At 36.5% G+C, this 23,287-nt stretch overlaps 1 protein-coding gene across 5 annotated transcripts in view; it reads right to left on the bottom strand.

The window, feature by feature from the left end:
• PCLO (piccolo presynaptic cytomatrix protein) overlaps positions 1 to 23,287 on the bottom strand; it is a 319,301-nt gene that overhangs the window by 285,024 nt on the left and 10,990 nt on the right. For all 5 annotated transcript variants that reach the window (XM_054272240.1, XM_054272259.1, XM_054272249.1 and 2 more), the window contains exon 3: positions 13,637 to 15,031. In XM_054272240.1, coding sequence (XP_054128215.1) covers positions 13,637 to 15,031 — 1,395 coding nt within the window. The remainder of the gene's footprint in view (positions 1 to 13,636; positions 15,032 to 23,287) is intronic.

The raw sequence follows: 23,287 nt of genomic DNA, 5'->3' as shown, positions 1-23,287 counted from the left end.
AAGACACATATAGGTCTTTGAATGAATCACTTGCAATGAATCTTTGCACTTCCCTACATTTACCCCATCAAATGTATTCTAACCACCATAAAATCCAATATGCAAAAATATACACACCATCTGCAGATACATAAGGAAGTGAAATCCAGCATGAATGTATGCATTTGAATCCCTAAATACTTCCATTATGTTTTATGATGCTAATAATAGACAGCATAGGGACTGAAGCCCAAAACTAAATCATGACGGAGATAATGTAGAGCCCTTCTTTTTAATACTTGCACAGAAATAATTCCATCTGCCATATTCTGCCATGCTGAAGAACTGGCTTCTGGTTTGGTACATTTAGGAGATATAAGGAATAAAACTGCAAGGAAATACACTTTTGTTAACTGGACTTATTAGTTTTTATTGCACTAACTTGCAAATCACTGTCTTTTTGTCAGAACCTTCTTTCCACTTGCCTTGTTTCGTTTATCTTAATGTTTTTAAAAATGGATCTTACTTTTTGGTAGTTAAATATGACAGTCACGCGTTTAACTTCACAATCAAGTGAAAAACAGGCAATAAGAAAGACTGTTTTAAATGTCTGAAAATAAAAAGTGGAGAGAAGAGAATGATGTAAACTAGCAGTGCTAGTTTTACAAACACAAAATTCAAGATGTATCTCTTCTCAGACAGATTTAGTACAGCAGACTTGAAGTCAAGTGCAGAGAAATAAGTGATGCCAAGCAAACAGCAGATGAGACTTGTCAGCAGAAATAAATATTTTTATGTGAACAGAAACTGCACACATAAGGTACATTCAAAAATGTGAAAGGTGTGCCAGGGGAATAACCAGTTTCTAACCAGCACCTGACCCTATTTTATCAGCAAGTACACATTTTGTACTTAAAAATTCAAAGTATCACCTTCTTAAAACTGTGTCAATCTACTGACTTGTGTAAATAAGATTCCAATGCATAAAGAGAGGAAGCTGTGCAGAGGAAACTGAATTGCCATTGCAAGGACACCTTGATTTCTCCTGTTTTCTACTACAGATATACAAACTTTAGTACTGAAAGGAACTAAATTACAAACTTTAGTACTGAAAGGAATTTACTGCTTTTCAGTCCATTGTTCAGTCATTTCTCACAGACTATGAAATCATTTTTTGTCTATGTAGGTAATAGGAAACTAATTAAAAGGGATATTAATACCCTGCAATGCACACAGAATTAATCCAAGTCATAAGGACAGAGCATGTGAACTGAAATAAAGCAAACAGAAGGGAAAAAGCTATCCAAGACATGCAATCATTATCATAGCTTCAGACTCAGAAACAAAATCAGAGTAACTTTTCCTTGACATGCTCTGAAAATTATATCCTGCATGCTGATGAAGACTGACCCAAACATTTCACCCTGATTCCTATTATAATTATCATATATCAATAATTGTTTGCTACTAATAATGAATTTATATCATCTGCTCTAGTATAATTTCATTCTAGTGATAATATATCATTTCTGATGTCATATCCCCAGACCTCAAAGAAAAATGACTACTTATTTTTGAAAAGCAAGTTAAGACCAAGAAATATAGATTATGTGCTTGTATAGAATTATTAATTCTATATGGACAAGCCATCAAAAAAAAATTTAGGGAGCATGAAACACCTAATAAAAATAATAAAATCCTATTGGAACATAGGGATTAACTGTTTTCACATACATAGAGGTTCAAAAAACAGATCATTACTGAACAAATTTTCATTCCCGCATGCTTCAATGCTCTGTAAATTACAGGGTGTTTTTAAAGCTTTACACTTTACAAAATGCATCCACTGATTCAAGATGCAGCAACAGAAGTTCTGCACCTGGAAAACCAGCTACCAAATACTGAAGTTTCCCCATTAACCCTGAATTTTTTTCTCCTCCACTGCTTGGAGCAAAGACACGAAAAAAATGAAAATCATTAATGTAAAAGATGACAAGACAAAGGAGACCCATATTTAATAGAAGAAGATAATTTTAAATACAAACAACAACACTTTCAGCATGTGTAGAAATGAAGTTGATTTGGGAAGAGGAGACAGTGGAAAGTGACATTTGTCTAAACTGATTCAAATATAAATATTCCAGACATACAGAAAAGATTCAAAGTTCAACTCTTGGAACATCCTATGAAATTTTAGCTTGGATTCTATCCCAACTATTCCTTTCCTCCAAAACAGCATCTATAAATTTTGCTGTTGAACCTGTTAATATAACTTGGAGAAGTCAATGCACACCTGCCATGGAGAAGATCTGCTAGGACATATTTTGTAGATATATCACAGTAATCCAAAATCTGCACTTTACAGAACCTCTGTCTGTGTGAAGTTCACTGATGTACAGTGACTAATGGCCAGTTTAAAGTTAGTACTCTTTAGAATGGACTGATCATGGACTGAATCCATCCTCTGGAGCCCATAACTTTCAATAATATGTATAAGTTGTGTTTACAGCAAAGTGCTTCACTTCACCCTGCTGCCATGGTGCTGAAGACACCACACATGTATTCTGAGCCCTTGAGCATGGTATGGAAATAAAGGGAGGCATTGAGCAAAAGCCAGGGTTAAACACTTATAACATCCTGGGCTGTCTTAGTGAGGAGCATAGCTAGCATGTCTAGGAGGCGATTATTCCCCTGTGCTGCTGAGAGAGTTCTTAGTCTAGTTCTTAACTTCCCAGTAAAATAGAGACATGGAAATACTGGAGCAAGTTCAGTAAAGGGTCATGAAGATGATTAAGGATCTGAACCATCAATCATATAAGGAGAAGATGAGAGAGCTGGAAATGGAAAAACAAAAGGAGCCTAAAGAGAAGGCTGAGGAAGGTTGCCTCAATGTGCGCAAATAGCTGAGGGGAGAGTGAAAAAAAGATAAGGACAGTCTCCTCAAAGGTATCCAATGAACAGAAAAAAAAAATAAATTAACATAAATTCAAGCACTAAGCATTTATGTTCATTTGAATTAAATTTCTTCAAATAAATACTAATTTAACAAAATACTTATAAAGAAAAAAAAGGAAGTTGGCCAATGATTGTCTAAAAAAGGTTGTGGAGTCTCCGAGTTGGGAACCAATCAAATCCTAACTGGCCCTAAGAACCTGCTTCAACTGACCCTTCTTTGGGCAGGGATTTGGACAGGATGGTCTACTCTGATTTGTAGGTAGAAGGAGTTTCACCTTGCCCTTTACAGGTAATAAAGAACTACCAATCCTTGCAACATCAAATATAACTTCATTTTATCCTGGAAAGACAACAAGGACCAAGCTCAAAAGAGCTTAAGGAACTCATCAGGGAAAGTGCATCACACCTTAGACCAACAACACCTGGAACAGGCCAATTTACCGCATTAAAGCAGAACCTTTCTTGATTCCAGTTACCAATGGCATAGAGAATAAAGCAAGGGGAGGGATGAGTATGAATTTCACTGATGTCCCTAATTATGTCTGTAACTAATTGTAAAACATTATGTATTCAAACATAAGTCCCTTTAGCTAAAATGTGCATTCATTGCACCTCATGAAAAATACATCGATCAGATTTGTCATTTGAAGGGTGACAGAGCAATAACACAATTCTTACAGGTCTGGAGAAGAAGCAGCACAGCTAAAGTATTTAAAAGGGTGACAAATCAAATGAGAGATTATGTTTTGATCAGGAGATCCTTCTGCTGATAGGTGATACAGAAGAAAAACATAGTGCTCTTCCTCTTTAGAGGTCTGGCATAACAGTGTGACTGAGTCCCAGATAAACTGGGCATATGACTTTAAAAATTCACTGCACAGCACATTACAAGTTTTCTTAGCTACAGCTGTCAGGAAAAAACAGAAGTGTGTTGTGGGTCACAAAAAAGTGCACATAGAGAGGCCCATGAAAGAGGTTTAGACCTGTTAAACTTGTTCTGTAATGAGACTTTCTCAGTCTTACAAATGCCATGCCATGACATCAACTTTGAGCCACATTAAGAAAAAAATGCAAAGTGCTTAAAAAAAAAACAAACAAAAAACTAAAAACTAAGCAGAGTTTGGATTTATTCTGAGGTTTTCCCTTTCCATAGGTAAAGTTAAACTTTACGAAATTTTAGATATAGTACTGAAACTTTATTCCAATATCCACTTCTGATTTTTAAAGAAAAATAGAAAATTTGCCTATGAAACACCAAAAAAAAGAGCCAGAAGGTAGAATATGTTTAAACGTTACTGTTTTAGCCAATTTTCAGTGTCATATTGACCTTTGAGCAAAAAAAATACTTAGTGCACATTTCAAAACAAAATTATTTTAGAAATAACAGGTATTTCAAACATTCCAGCCTTTTTCCTCCTGTAACTCAAAAGCAAGGAGAGAGCATCTGAACTTGGGTGTGTGCCCAGGCTGGTTCTCTTGTACTGTGTCAAAGTTCAATGTTTCAGTGAAAATTGCCATGGAATAGATGTGGGTAAATAACATTTATGTAGAAATTTAAGAGTTGGTGTGTTGGTTTGGATGAGAGTGAGGCACAAGCATATCTGACAGCTTACCTAGACAGTAAAGGATCTAATATCCTGCTCTAAATGTACAAAAATACAGTTACTAACTAGTATCCTGAAGAAAATAGCTAAGTGTTTGTCAGTAATCAGAAAGAAATACATCTTTTTCTTCTTACATAAAAGGGAAGATACAAAATTTAGGATCAATTAACAAAGTGGCACTTCAAAATAAAGCAGATACTTGTATCGACACATAATAATGAGGATCAGAGTCAACGTCTTCAGCAATTATGAAAATGCCATTGCAAAACCAAACAAAAAAACATCACAACAGTCTACTCCTCTTGGATGCCAGGAAAGTGGCCAGAAATCCCTCCATAAAATTAAAATATAATAAATACATCTGCAGTCTTTAGCGCAATTATTAAGGTAACTACAAAAAGTAACTGAAAATGTAAATGCATGCATTAAAATAGTATGCATAAGGACAAGATTTCATATGTTCAATTTCTAATCTCTGTACATGACAGCTGGACCATTTCCAATGTGAAGGCTGTTTGCTAAGGAAAAACAAAAATAAAACCCAACAACAACAAAGAAATTTACTAACCTAGAAATACTAAAAACAGAAGACCACCAGATGGTCTTTCAGTCTTGTCCTTAGAAGCCTAAGTTACCTCAGTGTTTGAGTAATTTCATTAACCTCCAAACACAGAGGTAAAACTAATACACCTCATCATTCTTCTCAGTGAGTGTCCTGGTCTAATACAACCTACTGGCTCTTCCATTTTTTTTCCTGGCGATGCAAAAATACATATTTTTCCCCCTTTCCCCCCAAATCAACAGTATTTTGTGTAAAATTCAGCCAGAACAGTTCAGCAGCAGCTAATCCCCCTCCTCAACATCAGTCTATGACCTCCTGTTCCAAATGCTGCTAGACAGCATCTCCAGCAGCTTACGGGCATGAATGTAATCTCCTTTCCACTACTACATAATGGCTTAGGTCCCCTCAGCCTCCGTCCTTACTCTAAGTAATACTGCAGAAATCAATTTAATAGATACAAAACATTCAATCCAAAGTCACATTTGTTCTCATTCTGGTCCACTGAACTATATGTATTTCAGCAAAATAAAAATAATTATTGACCACTGTCTCTTTAAATTACTCAATCTTTTCATTTGCTCATGGAGAAATATTAATGTGCAGAATACAAAAAAAAATCAGGTAAATGCTCCCTCTTCCTCATTTCATCTTTTCCTTTACATCTGAATTTTTATTTTACAGCTGGCCACACATCTTGCAAATGTCAAAATTAGTTGCAAAATTACTTTGATTACACTCATGCCATCCCATTAAGTTTAAAATCACCCCACAGTAGTGGCAAACAAAGCATTTTATTGAATTTTTGTGTGAAATGTTGACCTTTCTTTACCAATATGCCGTTGTGGTGTGACAGCATTTGGCTTTTGGTCAGCAGAAACATGACATGAAATTTTTAACATATGCAGGAATTGGAACTTAACTTCTTTAACATAAATAGCCTTGTTCTTCAAGAAATGAGGCCACAAAATGTATGCAAATATTTAAATTGACAGTATATTGTCTTCTCAGAATATTATTAAATACTATAATATCTATCTGTCCTACTACACTCAATCAAAGTGACAAATATTCAGGTAAAAATATCCTAGTTTTAGACATATAAAATCCTCTGATATTTTTCAAAATGCTATGATAGCACTTATTCCTTGGAAGAGCACCAGCTTTTCATAGTCTTGGAATATTAAAAAAAATTAATTTGAAGCTCCCCTCTATTAGGGAATCCATCAGAACATTAAAACTACATGAGGGTCCTTACAAAAAGCTAAATGCTTTATATTTTTATGGTCACACAACTTATAACAGTGTCAGCATGATCGGATAGCATATAATGCCTTGGGCACCAAAAAACCCAAATAATTAAGGCGCTTAGCATACAGTAGATTTTGCTTGTTTGCTTAAGAAAATCTGGAAGTGGATCAATGGGTCTTATATTGACAATAAATAAAACTCACAGCAAAACATTTAAAGTCTCTAAAGTAAGCATTTTTGTTTCTCAATAAAGCATGAACAAAAATGTATTATGCTGTAATAGAAAAGAAAAACATGAAATACCTTTATCTCAAGAAATAAATTCTCTTTAAATTACTATTATAAAGTTGAGTAGAAAAATTCAAAAAGTTGATACCAGCTTAGCTTTTAAAGGACTTCTTCCTCATTCAATAATGGGACACCAACCAAATTTCTAATGAAGTAACAGAGAAGAAAATCACCTGGCTCAAGGCCAGGTCAGTAATTTTCCTGATAATCTGTTTTACATTTGTGACTCCAGCTTGACTGTCTCTAATACACTAGTCTATAAACTATCTGCACAGGAGGAAAATAAACCACACACAAAAATCAGCACTGAAAGCTCTGCATTAATCACTCACTTAAGAATTTTATCTTTCAAAGCTGCAAAGGCATCTAAGATGGAATAAATGTATATAAGTAAAGACCTCATTTCAAATGAATTCCAAGTGGATGAAAAATAGCCAGATAGACAGGAGCTGTGTGTGCCAGCAGCAGTGCTGCTGCAGACATTCCTTTGGATTTCACACCATCAGTGGCCATTACCAACATTAATAAAAGCCATCTGGCCTTACATGGCTTTATGTCTATATCTCACTGTTGGTTTCAACGGAGTTCTTTGTTCAGAGCAGCAATTTGGAAACTTTTTGAGATTAGAATAAAGGAAACAAATAGCAGGCAATTAGTCATGGTAATAGTTCTTCCAAAGGTCACACTATTACTTTGAGCAATGAGACCAATCTTCACTCCTTGAATTTAATTTCAGGGGGAAAAAACAAAACCTAATTTTGTGGTCATAAATACTGAAAGGGAAAATCAACAAGAATGCAATCTTGTAACTCATGCCTTGACTAATAACCACAGAGATCTCAGATGCTTTGCTTTCAAACATTGTCCCAAGATCACATTCAGAAATAACCATCAAAACCTGACTGCCAAAAAATGAAACTGCATTAGTGTATAATTTGCTCTGGACCAAGCAGCCCCACTGAACTGCAAGACACCTGTTCAGAGAAAGTTGTGAGAACAAAAGGATGTTTTCATTCCCCTCTACAGTGATGAGGAATTCAAACAAAACCATCACAGGACATCTACTGAATAGCTTATTTGGATGCAGTGGGTTACTTTGTTGAAACTTGAGTGCAGAATTGTGGGGTCTTGGAGGATACTGGGAGACAAGAAGCTTGGCTGTGCCATGGCAGCAACAGGCTTGAGATGAGAATGAGAGTCCTGGACTCACATGCCTATTTGCAGGTCTGTATTTTGCATATAATATCATTGAAGAAGAAATAAACTTGGCAAACCACCACCACATCACACTTGAGCATGATCAGGCTTTATTCTTGTAATCAATTATTAAAGTAGCTGTAGCTGGTATGCTTAATGCCAGACAGCACTGCCTCTGGTTGAACTATTCTCAAAGACACACCAAAATCACACCCCACAAGAGGTTTCCATGTCTGGACTTCAAGGGGTTTAAACAGAAGCAAGACACTGCCCAAAAGGAACAGCTCAAGATGTGCATACGACAGAAGTTCAGGCCCCTGTAAAATCATCAGGCCAAAGCAGGGTTTTTGGAACAGGTTTAGCTGAGGCATCAGAAAAGACATGAGCTCCTAGTATCCTTACAAGTATCGTCTATATTTAAGCATTTAAATACCTCTGCAAATGTAAAACACCAAAATCTAACTTTGTTGAAGAAGCTTAAGCTCTTCAACCTTATTTCAAAAGTGAATTCAGGCATTAATTTTTAAAAAATATTTATCTGTGTTCAATTTTGACTAAATTATCCATCAAAGAGTGATTCCATATTAGCCCTTCTATTCTGTACATATACACAATATATGTGCTTTACAGGAAAAATGGAAGAGGTGAGTCATTCTGCTATGAAAAATATTTCCATGACAATATTTTTGTCTGTCATGCATATTGAATAAGTTAAGAAGAAAAGTAAGACACCTAATTAGGAGTGAGATTAATTTCACTCTGACAGTCAAGAAATACAGTGGGGTTTTTATCATGTAACATGCACTCTGTTTTTCAATGCCAGATTTTATCTTTCAAAGTAATAATTAGCAGTAGTTTTAATATTTTCTCAATTATAAAGAATCATCTTTTAATGGATAAAATTTTCATAAATGTTAGGGAGTACACTGTGTTAGCCTATTATGTTCTGTATTATTTAGTTACTTTATTAAACAGTAATAGCATTCACTTTCTTACAATCAAAATTTTAAAAGGTTCTTTAAGGGGAGAGGGAAGAAGCAGAGAAGATAAATTATGCAACTGAAAGGAATGATTGTTTTTCTCTTTGTCTCTTTAGCGCAAATTCTTCTCCACTATGTTTCCCAGACACCATCTGTTTCCCAAACAACCCGTCACCAAACATAAAAGAGAATATAGGAGTTCCTTATAGGAGCTAAACCTGCCAGTTTGCAGAGCAGTCTGAGCTTTTTCAAGCAGGAAATACAATTAACAGTACAGAGCTGTTAATTAATTAAAGATAGGCAATGGATGTCACCTCAGATGGTGCAGTGCACTATTTTAGAGATTTTCAGTAGAATAATACATGGATTATTACTTTTTAATGTTGCTGTACACTGTTTTAAAAAGTCCAAAGCACATTAGGGCATTTAACAGCAGGGTTTGATTCACTTAGATAAGGTTTGGGGGTTTTTAAAAATTATTTTTTAAAGCCTGCTTTTGAAGCTTGAGTATTAGGGCACACTTGCTCAGGCCCTCAGTCCATCTAAAATATCAGTGAAGTTTTGGAAAAACGGAATCTAGCAGAATTATTTACACTGGTTGCTCACCCACCCATACCAGTTGCCTTTCTGCAGGATTTTGGGAGGAGGTAGAAAAACCCAAGATGTGTCCAGGTACATGCCACCACCCTTCATCTTCAGAGAGGCTTATATCAGTTCCAAAATGCTATTTACTGCTACTTCTAGAAGTTCATACTGGAAGAGCAAGGTTTTCACCTGGTTATGATATGGAATTTAATGACGGCACTGTGCTTACTTTAAAGAAAAAAATAATTTATATATTTTTTTTCCTTCTCTCCATAGTCTGTGGGAACAAGCAAAATTATTTGGTTAAATCTAATAAGTAGGAGTGGTAAAATGAGTTATCAGAAAAACATGTAAATTCTTTTGGCAAGTTATACAACTATTTGTAAAACAGAGATATATAAGAATACATATTGGGCAGAAACCATCAAGCTTTATAGATTCCTGTCATCATATCCACAAAGACAAAATAATTTCATACAGAATACATGTGTCATAATAAACATATTAAGAAATATCACTCTAGAATTGTTTATATTATGTATTCTGATCATATCTCTAACAGATTTTCTCTTTTTCAAACAACAAATCCTGACCAAGTCAAAGATATGATGTCTCTTCTGTCCTTCAGCATCATTCCAAACTTTGCTCTCCTTTCTGTAGCCCCAGTAATTTATTTCACACATGGAGCATTCTTTACTTCCCAGTGCCATTCCAGGTAATTTTATAGCTATCAGTAGCCTAAATAGTGCTTTTGTTGTTCTCCTGGTGGTTCTATTAGATTTGATCTATTAGCACGGTCACATATACACACTTCACATTTTCAACTCTTTCTGTTCATAACGTGATTCTATTAAGATGTTATACTTCATACTGCCCACATAGAATCTAAAAATCTGGATGATCTTATTTTTCCTTAGTTTAGCTTTTAAACCATCTCTTTTTTTTCCATTTTATTACTGCATTAATTTACCACAGGTTCTACATTCCTGACCTCAACGTATTTAATTACATTATAGCCAACCATCTCTGCTCCTGCTCAATATTCTGAACTGTTCACTGGGTTTTAAATGCACAAAATGGTCGTTGCCACACATTTCATTTCTGGCTTCAGCAGTTGTGATCTTGTGCTTTGTTACTAAAAATAGAGCTGCTTCCAACTACCTGAGCTGGAAAGCTAATTACAGAGCTGGTAAACAGTTCTCCTCCCCATTGAGCAAATGGCAGAATAAGGAGGCTGCTAATGCACCAGGGCTCCCATGGTCCTGTGGGTCTCTGAAATCTATCAAGTGTCATTTATTTAATCATTTGGGGCTGTTTGCATCATGGATAAATTACCATTTAAGTAAATAACTGTTTGACTGTTGTAGCAACAAATCAGGGAGAAAAAGAACAATCAGCTCATTTGAAGAAAATGTATTCTGGCCTAATTCTCTGCTTGCACAAATCAAAACAATTTCACTGAAGTAAATAGCATATTGCTGATTTTGACTAGGTAAGAGTCTAGTTATATTTTCTGCAGTAGAGGGGTTATTAGAGGACTGACTGCAGCAGCTTAAAGACTTTTTTCATAGTTATTTCTGTCACATACAGGCAAGAACAAACAACTGCCACTGTAAGAAAGCACTTTCTTCCCTTAAAAGTACTCTCAGCCCAGTCTGCAGTACAGCAGCACATTGGCTGGAAAAAAATTCCCTGCTGAGAGATCTTAAAGTAGAAGTGCCCATGGGGTTTAGATGCTCCTCTGCATTTGACAATGAAACACTGGCTTCCCTGTTCCATTGGACTGATCCTTATCATGCAGCCCAATAACAAGCTTTGTTGGCAACAAGAGTCCAGCCATCACTCAGTCAATAAAACTCCACTCATTTGCAGCCATTACTGAGGGAACAAAATGTAGACAACACATAAGCAACTGTCAGAATAATTGTGATACAGCTGCAGGCCCAAAGCAAAACTAAGATTATGTTTAAGATGCAGTATATTCTCTCACCCAAAATCACTTGGGGCTAAGATAGCATATAGCTTCTGGAATTACATTTTTTATCTGAATGCACAGTATAGGAATAAAAGAACTAGGTAGAAAACCACCAGAAAGATCAATTTTAAAAAGCATTTATATTTCTCCTTCCTAACTCCCAAAGAAAGAGACAAGTAAATAAAATCTCCAAGACAGTACTGAACACATTAGAAGAATTTGGTGGACAAAAAGAGTATGAAGTGAGCATAGGCTATTTGCTCATCACCATGGTAGTGTCATGTAAAAGGTATATACTATATACTGTGCATCCAGGGACAGAATTGCTATCTGGCCATAAATACCTTATTTACACAGCCCATTGGGAGATGAAACTATGAGTTCCCTGCTCTGTCTGTCCAATCTTTATGAAAAGGAAAGTCAGGATGCTCTCAGCCAAGCAAACCACCTCCTGTTGTGAAGGAGAAGTACATTGCCACTTTCTAGCAAAAGTAAGTGGGAAAAAGAAGGCAAGACAGAAAATGTGGACAGAGGCAGAAATGTGTAGTACAAGGAAGAATAATGTGCACGCAGGAGCCAAAAGAGAAACAAAGAAAGGCATGAGGAAGTCAAACTAAGGAAAATCATTAATATTTCAAGCTCTGGGTATTCTAAAGAGCAGAAACAGAGGGAATCTTCTAAAAAAAACAGCGATGGAAAAAGAGAAACAGAGTATCAGTCTTTTCATCTTAACCAGAAGAAACCAAGATAACGTCTGCACACCACAAGGCAGTCCCACAGCATCACAACTAAGCCAACACTAAGGACAAGGCATGTACCAGGACTTGAGTAGCTGTCATTTGAGCAATGTTTCACCAGAACTGACACATCTTGTTTCCATGGTACTCTGTGTACACATACTAGAGAGCCCCTGGAGAAAGCCATAAGCATTTTTCACAATTAAATTCATATAATTGTGTGTCTGTATTCCCAGAGTAGGATAATGATGGAGTGTGTGTGTTTGATGGCATTCAGTGCATAAACAATGTTAAAAATCAACTGAACTCCAGTTTTCAATCCCTGATCAATCTTCTTCCTGCATTTTCAGACATTTCTTTTTGACCTAAATGACCACAAATACATTAGAAAACATATTCATGTGTTGGATAAAATGTGCTTATTATATTAGGAAAAAGACCTCTCTAATGATAGTATATTCCAGAAAATAATACACAAAGAAAGGCATGTGCAAACATCATAAGCAATATTTTCCCTGCTATATGCTATTTCTTCCCACATTTATTCTCACCTTAAGACAAAGATATGATATCCTTTAACCCTGGCAGTCATTTGTCATTTATTCATTCAGATTTCAAAGACAGAACACCAACTGCCACAGTCCTCATGTGCTACGCAGACCAATTTAAACATTTCAACCACTCACAAGTATTTTTAGTTAGTCTACTTCTGTTGAATTAAACTTGCCAGATTGATAGGGCAAATAAGATGTACCTCCACCTTTCCATTAAGCTAGTATAAAGTTACTAATCCCTTTTTAAAAAAAGAAATTGGAGAAAGATAAAAACATGCAATGTGAGGAAACTGTTGAAAATAAGTTGTGTAATTCTTTTAAATATGATTAGCTGTCTCAGGCAATCACAAAAAAAGCACTTTCAAAGTGACAGTTTTTAGTGAATGAAGTTCCTTTCTAAGCCTTGTATTGTTCTTGCCAAAAAATTACATCTTTCACCACACAGATATCACTCAAACTTCAACCTTCCTAATGAATGCATCAGCATATGCAAAGACTCCAGAGCCAGAATGAGATTAATAGAATGAATTTATCATGTATTAACAGGAGGGAAGGGCAATAATTAAGCACTAACACACTTCTTCATTCAAGAGTTTTTTGGATCAGAGGTACTGGTTAAAGAAGCACACATTGGGAGACAACATTGAACTATAAGAAAAAGCTTATAACAGACAAAATACAGTAGTTTGCTGTGTCATAGTAGCCCCAGTTTCAAAGGAGTTTATAACCACATCTGCTTATGTGTCAAAGCCCTAGCAACCACCTCTACCAGACCTCCTTAATACGCCAAAAATTCATCAGTGCTATCTGACAAATGACAAAGTTTCATACAACACACTTAATTTTAAAAGACTTCAGATGATGAGAGGTTCAATAAAATTTCTTAAAAATTCAATAGCTAAAAACCAGCTATTTATGCCTCCACAGCACAGGGAACCTAATACAAGGCAAATATAGACTCCATCACCTTACCTCAGCTATGTGTGGCATTGGGTTAAATCCACAGAGATTGCACACAACTTTCTTGCACTCAGTGCAGGTGTTAAAGTTGGGGGGATCCTTAGAACCAATATTTAGTGCAGTTTTACAAAGGGGACAAGACATTTCAGGTTGGCTAGCTTTCTCTGGTTCCGACAGCCCATCGGGTTTCTTAGCTTCAGCAGCTTGAGGCTTGCTATCTTTAGCCAAACCAGGTTTCTTTTCTAAATCAGATCCTTTCGTTAAAGCACTATCCACTTTGGACGGCTCTGATTTTTCAGGAGGCTTGGCTTCTTTCTTTACAGGAACAGCTTTTGGAGGAGGCTGAGCCTGAGCAGCCTCTTTGGGGGCTGCTTGAGGGGCTGCAGGCTGTGGTGGAGGCTGGGGCTGCTTCGCTGCAGGAGCAGGTGGAGGGGGGCCCGATGGCTGAGACCCTGTCTGACCCGCTGTGGAAATCAAATTTGAGGCCTGGCTGAAGAATGAAGCTCCAAATCCAAAGAGTTTCCCAGTAACTGTTTCTTGTGGTGTTGTAGGCTGGGGCTTAGGGGTATCAGTGATGCCTCCCAGGTTAAGGCTGAAGCGCCTTGATTGCTCTGGGGTTTTCTGAGGTGGCTGGGGCTGAGGTGCTGGCTGTGCTGGACCTGGCTTGGCTCCTGCCCCTGCCTGTGGGCCCTTGGGAGCTGGTTTTGTATCAGGCTTTGGGGCTGCTTTTGTTGGTAACTTTTTAGGATCATCTTTTGTTTGCGTTGGCTCAACAGGCTTTTGAGCTTTAGCATCTGGTCTAGCCCCAGGCTGAGCTGCAAGCTTGGGATCTGACTTCTGTCTGGACACTTGTGGAACAGGTTTGGAATCTGGTTTATCTCCAGCTGGATCTGTGTCCTGGGATGGCTTTGCAAGCTCAGGCTTTGGGGAGTCTGCCACTTTCTGTTGAGTTGGTGGTCTGGGGCCTGCCAAATCCTGCTTCTGCTCTGGTGCTACAGAGGTAGATACAGTGTCTGCTGTGGGCTTCTGTACACTGGGTTGTTTTTGCTTATCTTCAGCCTGTGTTGGCTTGACTTGATCAGATTTTGGGGTGGCATCTATTTGCTGGGAAATCGCAGTGGGTGCTGCAGGGGGTTGTTTTGATTTTACAGGAGGAGACCCAGGCAAGGGTGTTTGCTTTTTTTGTGGAGGAGGTTTTTTCGAATCTGCTGACTGTGAAGGATCAGGTTTTGGAGTTACATCTTTCTTTTGAACAGGCTGTGGCTGGTGAGATGGTTTAGCTGTTGAAGGTAGAATGGGTGTCTTCTGTTTGGGTGCAAGTGGCTGTGGCCCAGGACCATGACCTGGCCCTAGGTCACCTCCTAACGTTCTTTGCATCTGGCAGTTTAAACAGAGCCATTCGCTGATCTGAAAAAAAAAAAAAAAAAAAGGCAATTATAATTAAGATAAGACAAAGTTAATAAAATAAACATAATAATGTTATTCTAATATAGGACTTGCCCCAATTTTTTAAATTTCTGTGTAAAAAGGGAGAAAGATAACTAATAATGTTTTGCAATTAACATGCACAGCTGATTATTTTCATTCTTCTCCACATTGCTGTGAGTCAAGCTATCACTGAGCCCATGATTCTAATGGCTTCACATTCAGTTTACACACAGCTGAATACTGGAGGATAAAAACCCATCAGAATGAAAAAAATGCATTGGAATTTCATGGGACCCAGTGATTCATTTACAGCGATGATTTGCCAGAATAATGACAAATACTGCTAAAATAGTTTAACACATCAAGTCTGCTGAAAGAAAACAATAATCAGAATTATTAAAACACAGTAAATGCATAATTATCTTTAAGCATACATCGATCAAGCTCTTAATGCAGCTTATGCTTTTGGTAATGGTTTAAATTACAGAGCACAGGTATTGGCAGCACATATGTATCCAATGAATTAGCCACAGAGGTGTTTAAATGGTGTAACACAGACTTGTGAATTACCACCAATTTCAGGGGGCAAGTGTTCATCTAAAATCAGTGATGAGCTTTGCCTGAGTCTTGATGATATTTCAAGTGCCATAATTAGATATCCCAACTCCTTTGATATTAGAAGTTTCTAGGGTAATTATTGTGTACAATGGGCCCCTCTTGTCACACAGAGGAGAAGGAATAGTGCAAATAATGTATGTTTCTCATCAGTTATAGTACCTCACAACTTTAAAACATTTTCCATCATTCCCAAACAGTGTTACATGAGAGGGAAACCATATTTCTGATAAGCCCAGCTTCACCATCTGAGAAAGGATCAAATTGCCTAAAACATGTGGTCACGTGCTACTTTCCACACTTTCCATCACTAGCAGAAACATTATAGGCAGCAAAAATGCCATTCAATATGGTAGAGAGCCTCGTGGGCCTCCACCTGCAAGCAGATATGTAACCAGGTCACCTTTAGCTCTCCTCCTATTCTTTAGTCCTTGTGTGAAATGCAGAGTGCCAGCTACAGCACCACTGAAACAGAGGGAATGGCAAGTAGGAGAACACACAACATAAGTCTCTTTTCCCTTAAGGGTGAAGATTCCTGGATCTGTTTCTCACGCAGGACTTGATGGTCTTAGAGATCTTTTACAACATAAATGATTCTGTGATGCTATGAAATCTCTACTATTCACGGTGGAACACATCTAGAGGCACTACATGCAAAGAAAGATTTTGTCTGTGTAGTATCAGAGCTCACTGGAAGAAAGGAGTTCTGATATCATGGACTGAGGCAATGAATTCATTACTTTGGTGTGCCTTGCCAGCCTTGTGTTTTTGTAGCAGCAAAAATTAAGAGTTGGATGCAGCTCCCTAAAACACAGTTATTTGAATTATTCTGATAAACATGGTATGAACACACACTCTGGAATATAAGTTCACTATTACTAGCAGCTTCACAAAGCGATGACAAATTTTGGCCTCAGCTGTAAATTTCCATTCATAATAAGGCTGCACTTATCTTCCATTTTCAGCACAATTTTTTTAGATTGTTTAAACAATTCTCTGTTCTACTGGCAAACCATATAACAAATGATTGTTAAAAAGTGAAAACAACTGAAAAAAACCTGAAACACATGTTTAAACTCTGCTTTGAGTTATGAAAGGAATTGAGACCTCTACAGAGGACTTGAGCAAGGATTACATTTAGTTTAACTCCCATTTTGTTTGCTTAATGATCACTTGCCTTACCTGATTTTAGATATTAGTAACATAATTTAATTAGATACATACTAATACCATTTCTGGATTAATCCTTTAGGGTTTTCTATGGCTTAAGTGTAATCAAAGACCAGGCTGTCACAGTTGTCTGGCTTTGGCAAAGTAACTAAGATTTCTTATATTAGGGAGGTTTGCTTTGCTCTACAGTGGAGAAAGACAAGATCCTGTGAGGAGGTTTTTAATGGACCTAAGCAAGGAATGGTTTTTCCCCCTACTCAAAGGATTCCTACAGATATTTGGAAAACTTGCTTTCCATAGGGATTCACTGCTTCTGCTTCTTTTTATGCTGTGGCAATAACAGGTGCCTACCTGTCCTCATTCAGCCTCCAGGAAACCTAAATTTAAGTCACTATGACACCTTCAAAGCCTCAAATGAAGAAGCTGCAGAGTTGGTGGGGCTATACAATGAGTCATTTTAATAATTATTACATTTAAGGTGTCCAGATTCAAATTACACTTACAAGCATTTAGGTTTGTCTTTAATCTGCAGCTTGCCCAGTCTGATTCTGTTATCTACTTGGAGTCCAAACAACCATTACTTTTATGCTACAGATTTCAAAACAACCTTTTGCAGAAGACAAAACCTTAACCCTCAACCACTAATCTTCTCCTTATTATTATTAAAGAAATTATATACATATATACACATATGTGCATTCTTGGTATGAAACTAAAGCCTCCAAAACCAAAACCGAATTTGCAACATCTACAGTTGAACTTAAAAATGAAAAATGTACAAAGTTTCACTTCACTGTATTATTTTTTACATCTCTCTGGTTTAAACATAAAATTCCTCCCATGCACTTTAGTGGGAGGAATTAAGTGCCAAAATGCACAAGTCATTATAGGTTACACACATCTTCAAACAAATGCAAAACTGCACAAACTATAGTCCTGTGATTGGAACAGCAGGAGTTCAAAATGAAATGTGCTATGTGATATAGTTTTCTATCAAACATTTGCCTGTTTTTTCTACCAGAATTACAGAGATTTTCCATAAATTTTGACAGGAATGGGTTTCCATTAAATACAGATGCTCTTACACACTATTACAGATTAAATAAAACTTAGTGCTGCTGCAGATACCTAAAATAAAAATGTTTCTCTATCCTTAAAAGTGTTCCTGAGCAGGAGTTCTGTGACCTCCTAGTTTCTTTCTCCACATTTCTAATATCATCATGTGGGATTAAAAAGCAAAAGTTTCCAGAGGAACTTTTGAGCTTTCACTGTTCTTGCCTGTGACAGAGATTCCTCTTTGATGCTGAGAAACCCAAGCTGTCTGGTTTTTACACCAATATGTAGGGGTGGGAGCTGGGTCTTATTTCTAGAAGAAGTCTGTAAGTGATTTTCTTCATTCTGAGACCCCTACCAATAAGTGCCATAACTAGGACAGTAAACCTAACAGATTTCATGCAGCATTTTTGTTCAGATTTAAACTCAAAGAAAATTGTTGCTTTGTTTTCTAACTGTTGTAGAAACTGTATGCCCTCAGAACAACAAAAAAGTAATTAAAATGTATTTTACACATTCATCAACTATAGCATCAGCTCTTCTAGTTTGAAGCACCAAATGAATTTATTTGGTATTTTATTAACAACATCCATGGAGAATTACTTTGAAGAAAATTATAACACTACATTTCACAGATTATGACTGCATAAAGAAAGGCAAGCTAACAGTTGACACCAGTAAAAAATAGCAACTATAGTTCAGTCCTTCTCCCTATCCCAAACAAGTTGAAGGCAATCCAGTGTCTGTTCCTTTCTTCAAAAACTGTAGAGATTTGTTCTAACAACACAGACCCACCAAAAGCAACAGGAAAGCTGTCACCAAGTGCATTGTCTGGCATCCTTAATTTCTATCCCTGCAGATGATGTAGGGGAGGAAGAGAATCTATCTTGACTCTATGATTCCAGAAGTACATGAGAAATAAATTTTGACTTGCAGATTGCACACATTTCATACAAAAATTACTGGTACACAGTATGAATGTGGCTCTCAAAAGCTATGTTAACAGTCCTTGTGCAGAGCAGAGCTACATTCCAAGTCAATGGGTCTCATTCTCATTTAGAACAGTCATTTGTTGCTATGAAAAAGAACTTAAAATATACATAAAATATTAACATCCCTTTACATTACCATAGGTATGTAAAATGGACTTTGCTGACACTGCTCCAAAGCTGTATTGACAAAATCAGCTTCTAGTTTGAAAACACATTAACTGATTTGGTCTCTGACAATATTAAAGAGCAGTGACGAATCCAGATTTGGCCCTTAGCAGACAATTTTGCAAAGATGATGAGAGAAACATGAAAAATAAAGTGCTCAAGCACGTGATTTTATGCAGCTTCATGCAGTGTGGTGGAATACTCTAAGACAAGAGGCTAAATCAGAAAATCCTGTTATGAAAAAAAACCAAAAACAACTATCACAAACCAAATTAAATTGGTACATCCACATACAAGTAAAAATGTCTTCTAAAGAAGCTTGTGCAATCCTGGAGACAAAGTTTTTTCTTCTACACCATTCTTTCATTAATAAGTTCTCAACTGTTCAAAGTAATTACTCAAAACCAAGCATTTAGCAATTGTACACAGTATGCAACTGATCCTCATTTCAGGCAAATACATCATCACTACAAAATATATATTTACCTTCCCTTCAGGTATGTGATGAGTTTGCCAGAGAACACTGACTCAAGATGCTCACAAACATGACACTAGATTCTAGCCAGCAGCATGGTCTAAATCTATATCCTTCCACAAACCACAGCAATGGTTACAAGCTCCATAGCTTGGTGCTAAACCAATGCTGGTGCAAACTTTGTAAATAGACATATTGAAAAATCATTTTTAAATGTTACTTAGCTGTTCTAAACCTACTGAACACTACAGAATTAATTATATTACACAGTTATCACAATCTTACAACATACTCCACTACTCTACTTAAATTATCTATACAAAAATCTATAGTTTGCATATGAATTATGAATGTTTGGGGAACTATTATTCTGTAGCTTACATAATTAGAATCATAAAGCAAAATAATGAAAACAACATTTTGAATTTTTTTTTAAATGTCAGTATCTCAGGATATCTAAAAACTAGTTTTTTATAGCCAAGGATATGATTAAGCTGCCTCATGCACATAGCAAGGAAAAAGACATTTAAACACAGCTCAGTGCACTGCATCATGCAGTAATGCAACAAACGCTCATTGCTTTCATCAACTGCACTGAGATTTAACATGCCAGAAACACGAATGATTGACAAAAAAAATCCAACTGCAAATCAAGACAGTGGCAAAGAAAAGGTTAACAAAGTTCACATGAGCTGCACTGAGCGAATCATGGAAAGGATTAAGCTGTCTGCTGAGAGCAGGGCTGGGCTGTGCTGCCTGCCCAGTGGCTGCCCAGCAAACACCATCCCACATCACATGGCCTCACATAGTAGTAAATTACAGTTGCTGAGCAACAGCAATACTGGCACAGATGGCTGACTGCAGTTGACATCTTTAGCTATGCAGATTAATTTATTATTTACTTGCGTTAAAAACTGTACAGGCCAGCTTTCTGGACTAATGAGAAAACACTCCAACATATTGTAGAATATTGCTCAATTAAATTATTGGGACACTATTCCCTATACAAAGGGGTTTTGCCTCTATGTTCTGCTCCTTATGTAAAGAGAAGGAAAAAAAAAAAGAAAGAAAAAACCACAAGGCATCACTGCTATTTCTACATCTAATCCTTAAAGTAAAGCAGAACTGTAGGCACACAGCCTTCCTCTAAGACAGAAACAATGTGGGAGTTTGTTTAAGAATATTCCATGGAGAGAAACAGTATCCTGTACTTCCATAACCCTTCTACTTGAGGACCTTTACAATTTTCCCAAATGTTTGTGCAGAAGTTGTGGCTAGGGGCAGAACTATGCTAACTTCAATTTCATCACAAAAATTGTGAATAATCCCCATTTGCATAGAAATTGCGGTGTTAGTAACACTGGAAGATCCCAAGTACTCTTTGTACTACAGCAAATATTCCACACTTTTATGGCTTTTAAATGGCAACTAAACAAGTCTTGTTTGCATCTGCTCTCTGATCAGTTTGAACCCAGACTAAAGTCCATCAGTTTTACACAACTCTTTTCACCTCATTTCAACACAGTTAAGAACTGGAATTTAAATAACTACTTTGAAAAATGTTTAAAAGTCTTGGGATTTGCTGGAGTTTTTTTAAACTCATTTCTATACAACTTATGATGACTATAACAGCTGATAATTAAATTTAGGTCTTTGATTTTTTTTCCTATTTTTTCTGCTTTACTTATATAACCATTATATCCCCCCCCACCAAGTTCACATAGGGTGTACAAACTCAAAGCTATTTTCCCTGATACCAGAATACTTAAGACTTTATTGCATGTCACTACCCAGAGTGATGTCAGTTTTATTCTTGTTTATATATAATTTCCAGTCCAAGTTGCTTTTTACTTCCCATGTATTATTACAACACAGCAGGGTCTAGACTGAAAGCCACAGGGAATACTTCAATCAACAGCTTCCTTTACTGTCATGTAATCAACAAAGATTTAATAGAGTAATTTCTATTAATTTTATTGTAAGTGTAAGCAAAACTTACTTGGATTCACAAGAATTATATTAATCTTTCTTATTTTAAATTATTATATATTGTTCTCCCTATACAATCTAATAATAATGAAAACAACAAAAATTAATTCCTTTCTGACTGTTTAAATTCTATTTAATTACTAATCTTACTTCATGCCCAAGTATGCTTAGGAGATTTAGAGCTACAGATTTTAATAAAAACAAATACAAACACCAAAAATAATTATAAAGATTTGAACTAAAATATTATATTTTTAAATAAAATCTTGTGATATGATTGTAAAAATAAAGAGAGGCAGAAAGAAAGAAAAAAAAAAAATCAAGGCAATAATATGTAGTACAATTGATATGGAAAATTTCTATCCTATCAAAAAAAAGTTCAAAAATAGACATGCCCTCTCCCCCAAAAATTACAATAACTAAAAAGAAACTATTTCAGACAGAGTTTAAAATTTTTCATATTGAACTGAAAAATAAATGTGCAATCCATTAAAAAGTTCAACTTGATTAGAAACCATACACTCCACTTTGAGATAGTCAACTGTTTGGGGTTTCTGATTCCTCCTCTTGGAATTTTTATCCCTCCTCTTTTTTCCATTAGTAATAAGTCAGCTTTGGAACAGACACATTATTTGGGAAAAAAAAAATCAGAAACCATAAAATATTTTTAAGAATTCACTTTATCTCCACCCAGAAAAACTTTTGGATAGCAAAAAATCCTGTATCAATACACAGCTTCTCATTATTTTAATGTACAATTTTCATTAAGTATTTATGTATAAAATTATACCTGGCCTCAAGATTGATTTCAAATGTTCTCTTTAAAGAACTCCAGAACAATGGATGAAACATGATCTAATGTATATAAAATTCATGTGGAATAATCCCTCCTCAAAAACCCCCAAGAAGACAGGCATCCACGTGTGCACAGATGCACAGCCCAGGTGGGCTCCACACGCAGCCAAGGGTCCAACATTCACAGCTCTAACACTCCACTTGATCACCACCTCTACAGATGACCATCACAAAGAATACAATGGCTTTGTTATTACCCTTTAAACCAACCCTTCTCAGTCTGTTTTGCATGCATCTTCCAATAACTAGTTCACAGGGAAGGAAAATTTGCTCCAGCTGCTGAGCGTATGAGCTAATTTAGATTTAACTATAGCAGTTCGTGCTTTTTGCCTTTTTTCCTCAAGATGCCTTTGTTCATTTTCAGAAAGCCTACTCCTACTTGAATGCTCTAATGGGCTGAATCTTCTTCTGTGAAGTGCTGCTTTCTGTTGCTAATGGCTCATGGGAGTGGGTTTGGGAAAATAAAATGGTAAAAAATTACAAAAATAAGTCTCCACGTAGTAAAAGATACACTTCCTACAAGGTTCTGATGTACATGAAAGGCAAATGGAATAGAGTACCAGTCCTCAAACCTGCTTATATAATTTTTTCCATTACTTTATGCAACTGTTGCTAGGCAGTCATGTGCCATGGTGATGAGTGGAGTATGAATACCTAGACAGATTAGAGAGACATATGTTACTGAACACTTATGTATGATGCCTGTTCTCTCCAGACTGCTGTACAAAAGCAAGACACCAACCATCCTTCTTCCCCAGGAGGACTGCAATGTCAGAAGGTTCAGAGAAACAGTTCAAGGGGTCTGACCTTATGGCAATACAGGTATCACTTTCTGCTCTTAGTTACAGAGTCCTCTCTAGTGAGTTAAAACAGACACAGTGCATGTACTACTGATTTTTAAATGGAGGTTTAAATTAATAA

Source organism: Melozone crissalis, unplaced genomic scaffold (genome assembly GCF_028551555.1).
Source record: "Melozone crissalis strain CALT ecotype California unplaced genomic scaffold, PUWL_Pcris_2 ptg000004l_1, whole genome shotgun sequence".
In the NCBI taxonomy this organism is placed as follows: Eukaryota; Metazoa; Chordata; class Aves; order Passeriformes; family Passerellidae; genus Melozone; species Melozone crissalis.
The sequence above is the reverse complement of the archived record's forward strand: the minus strand, read 5'-3'. Positions and strand labels throughout refer to the sequence as shown.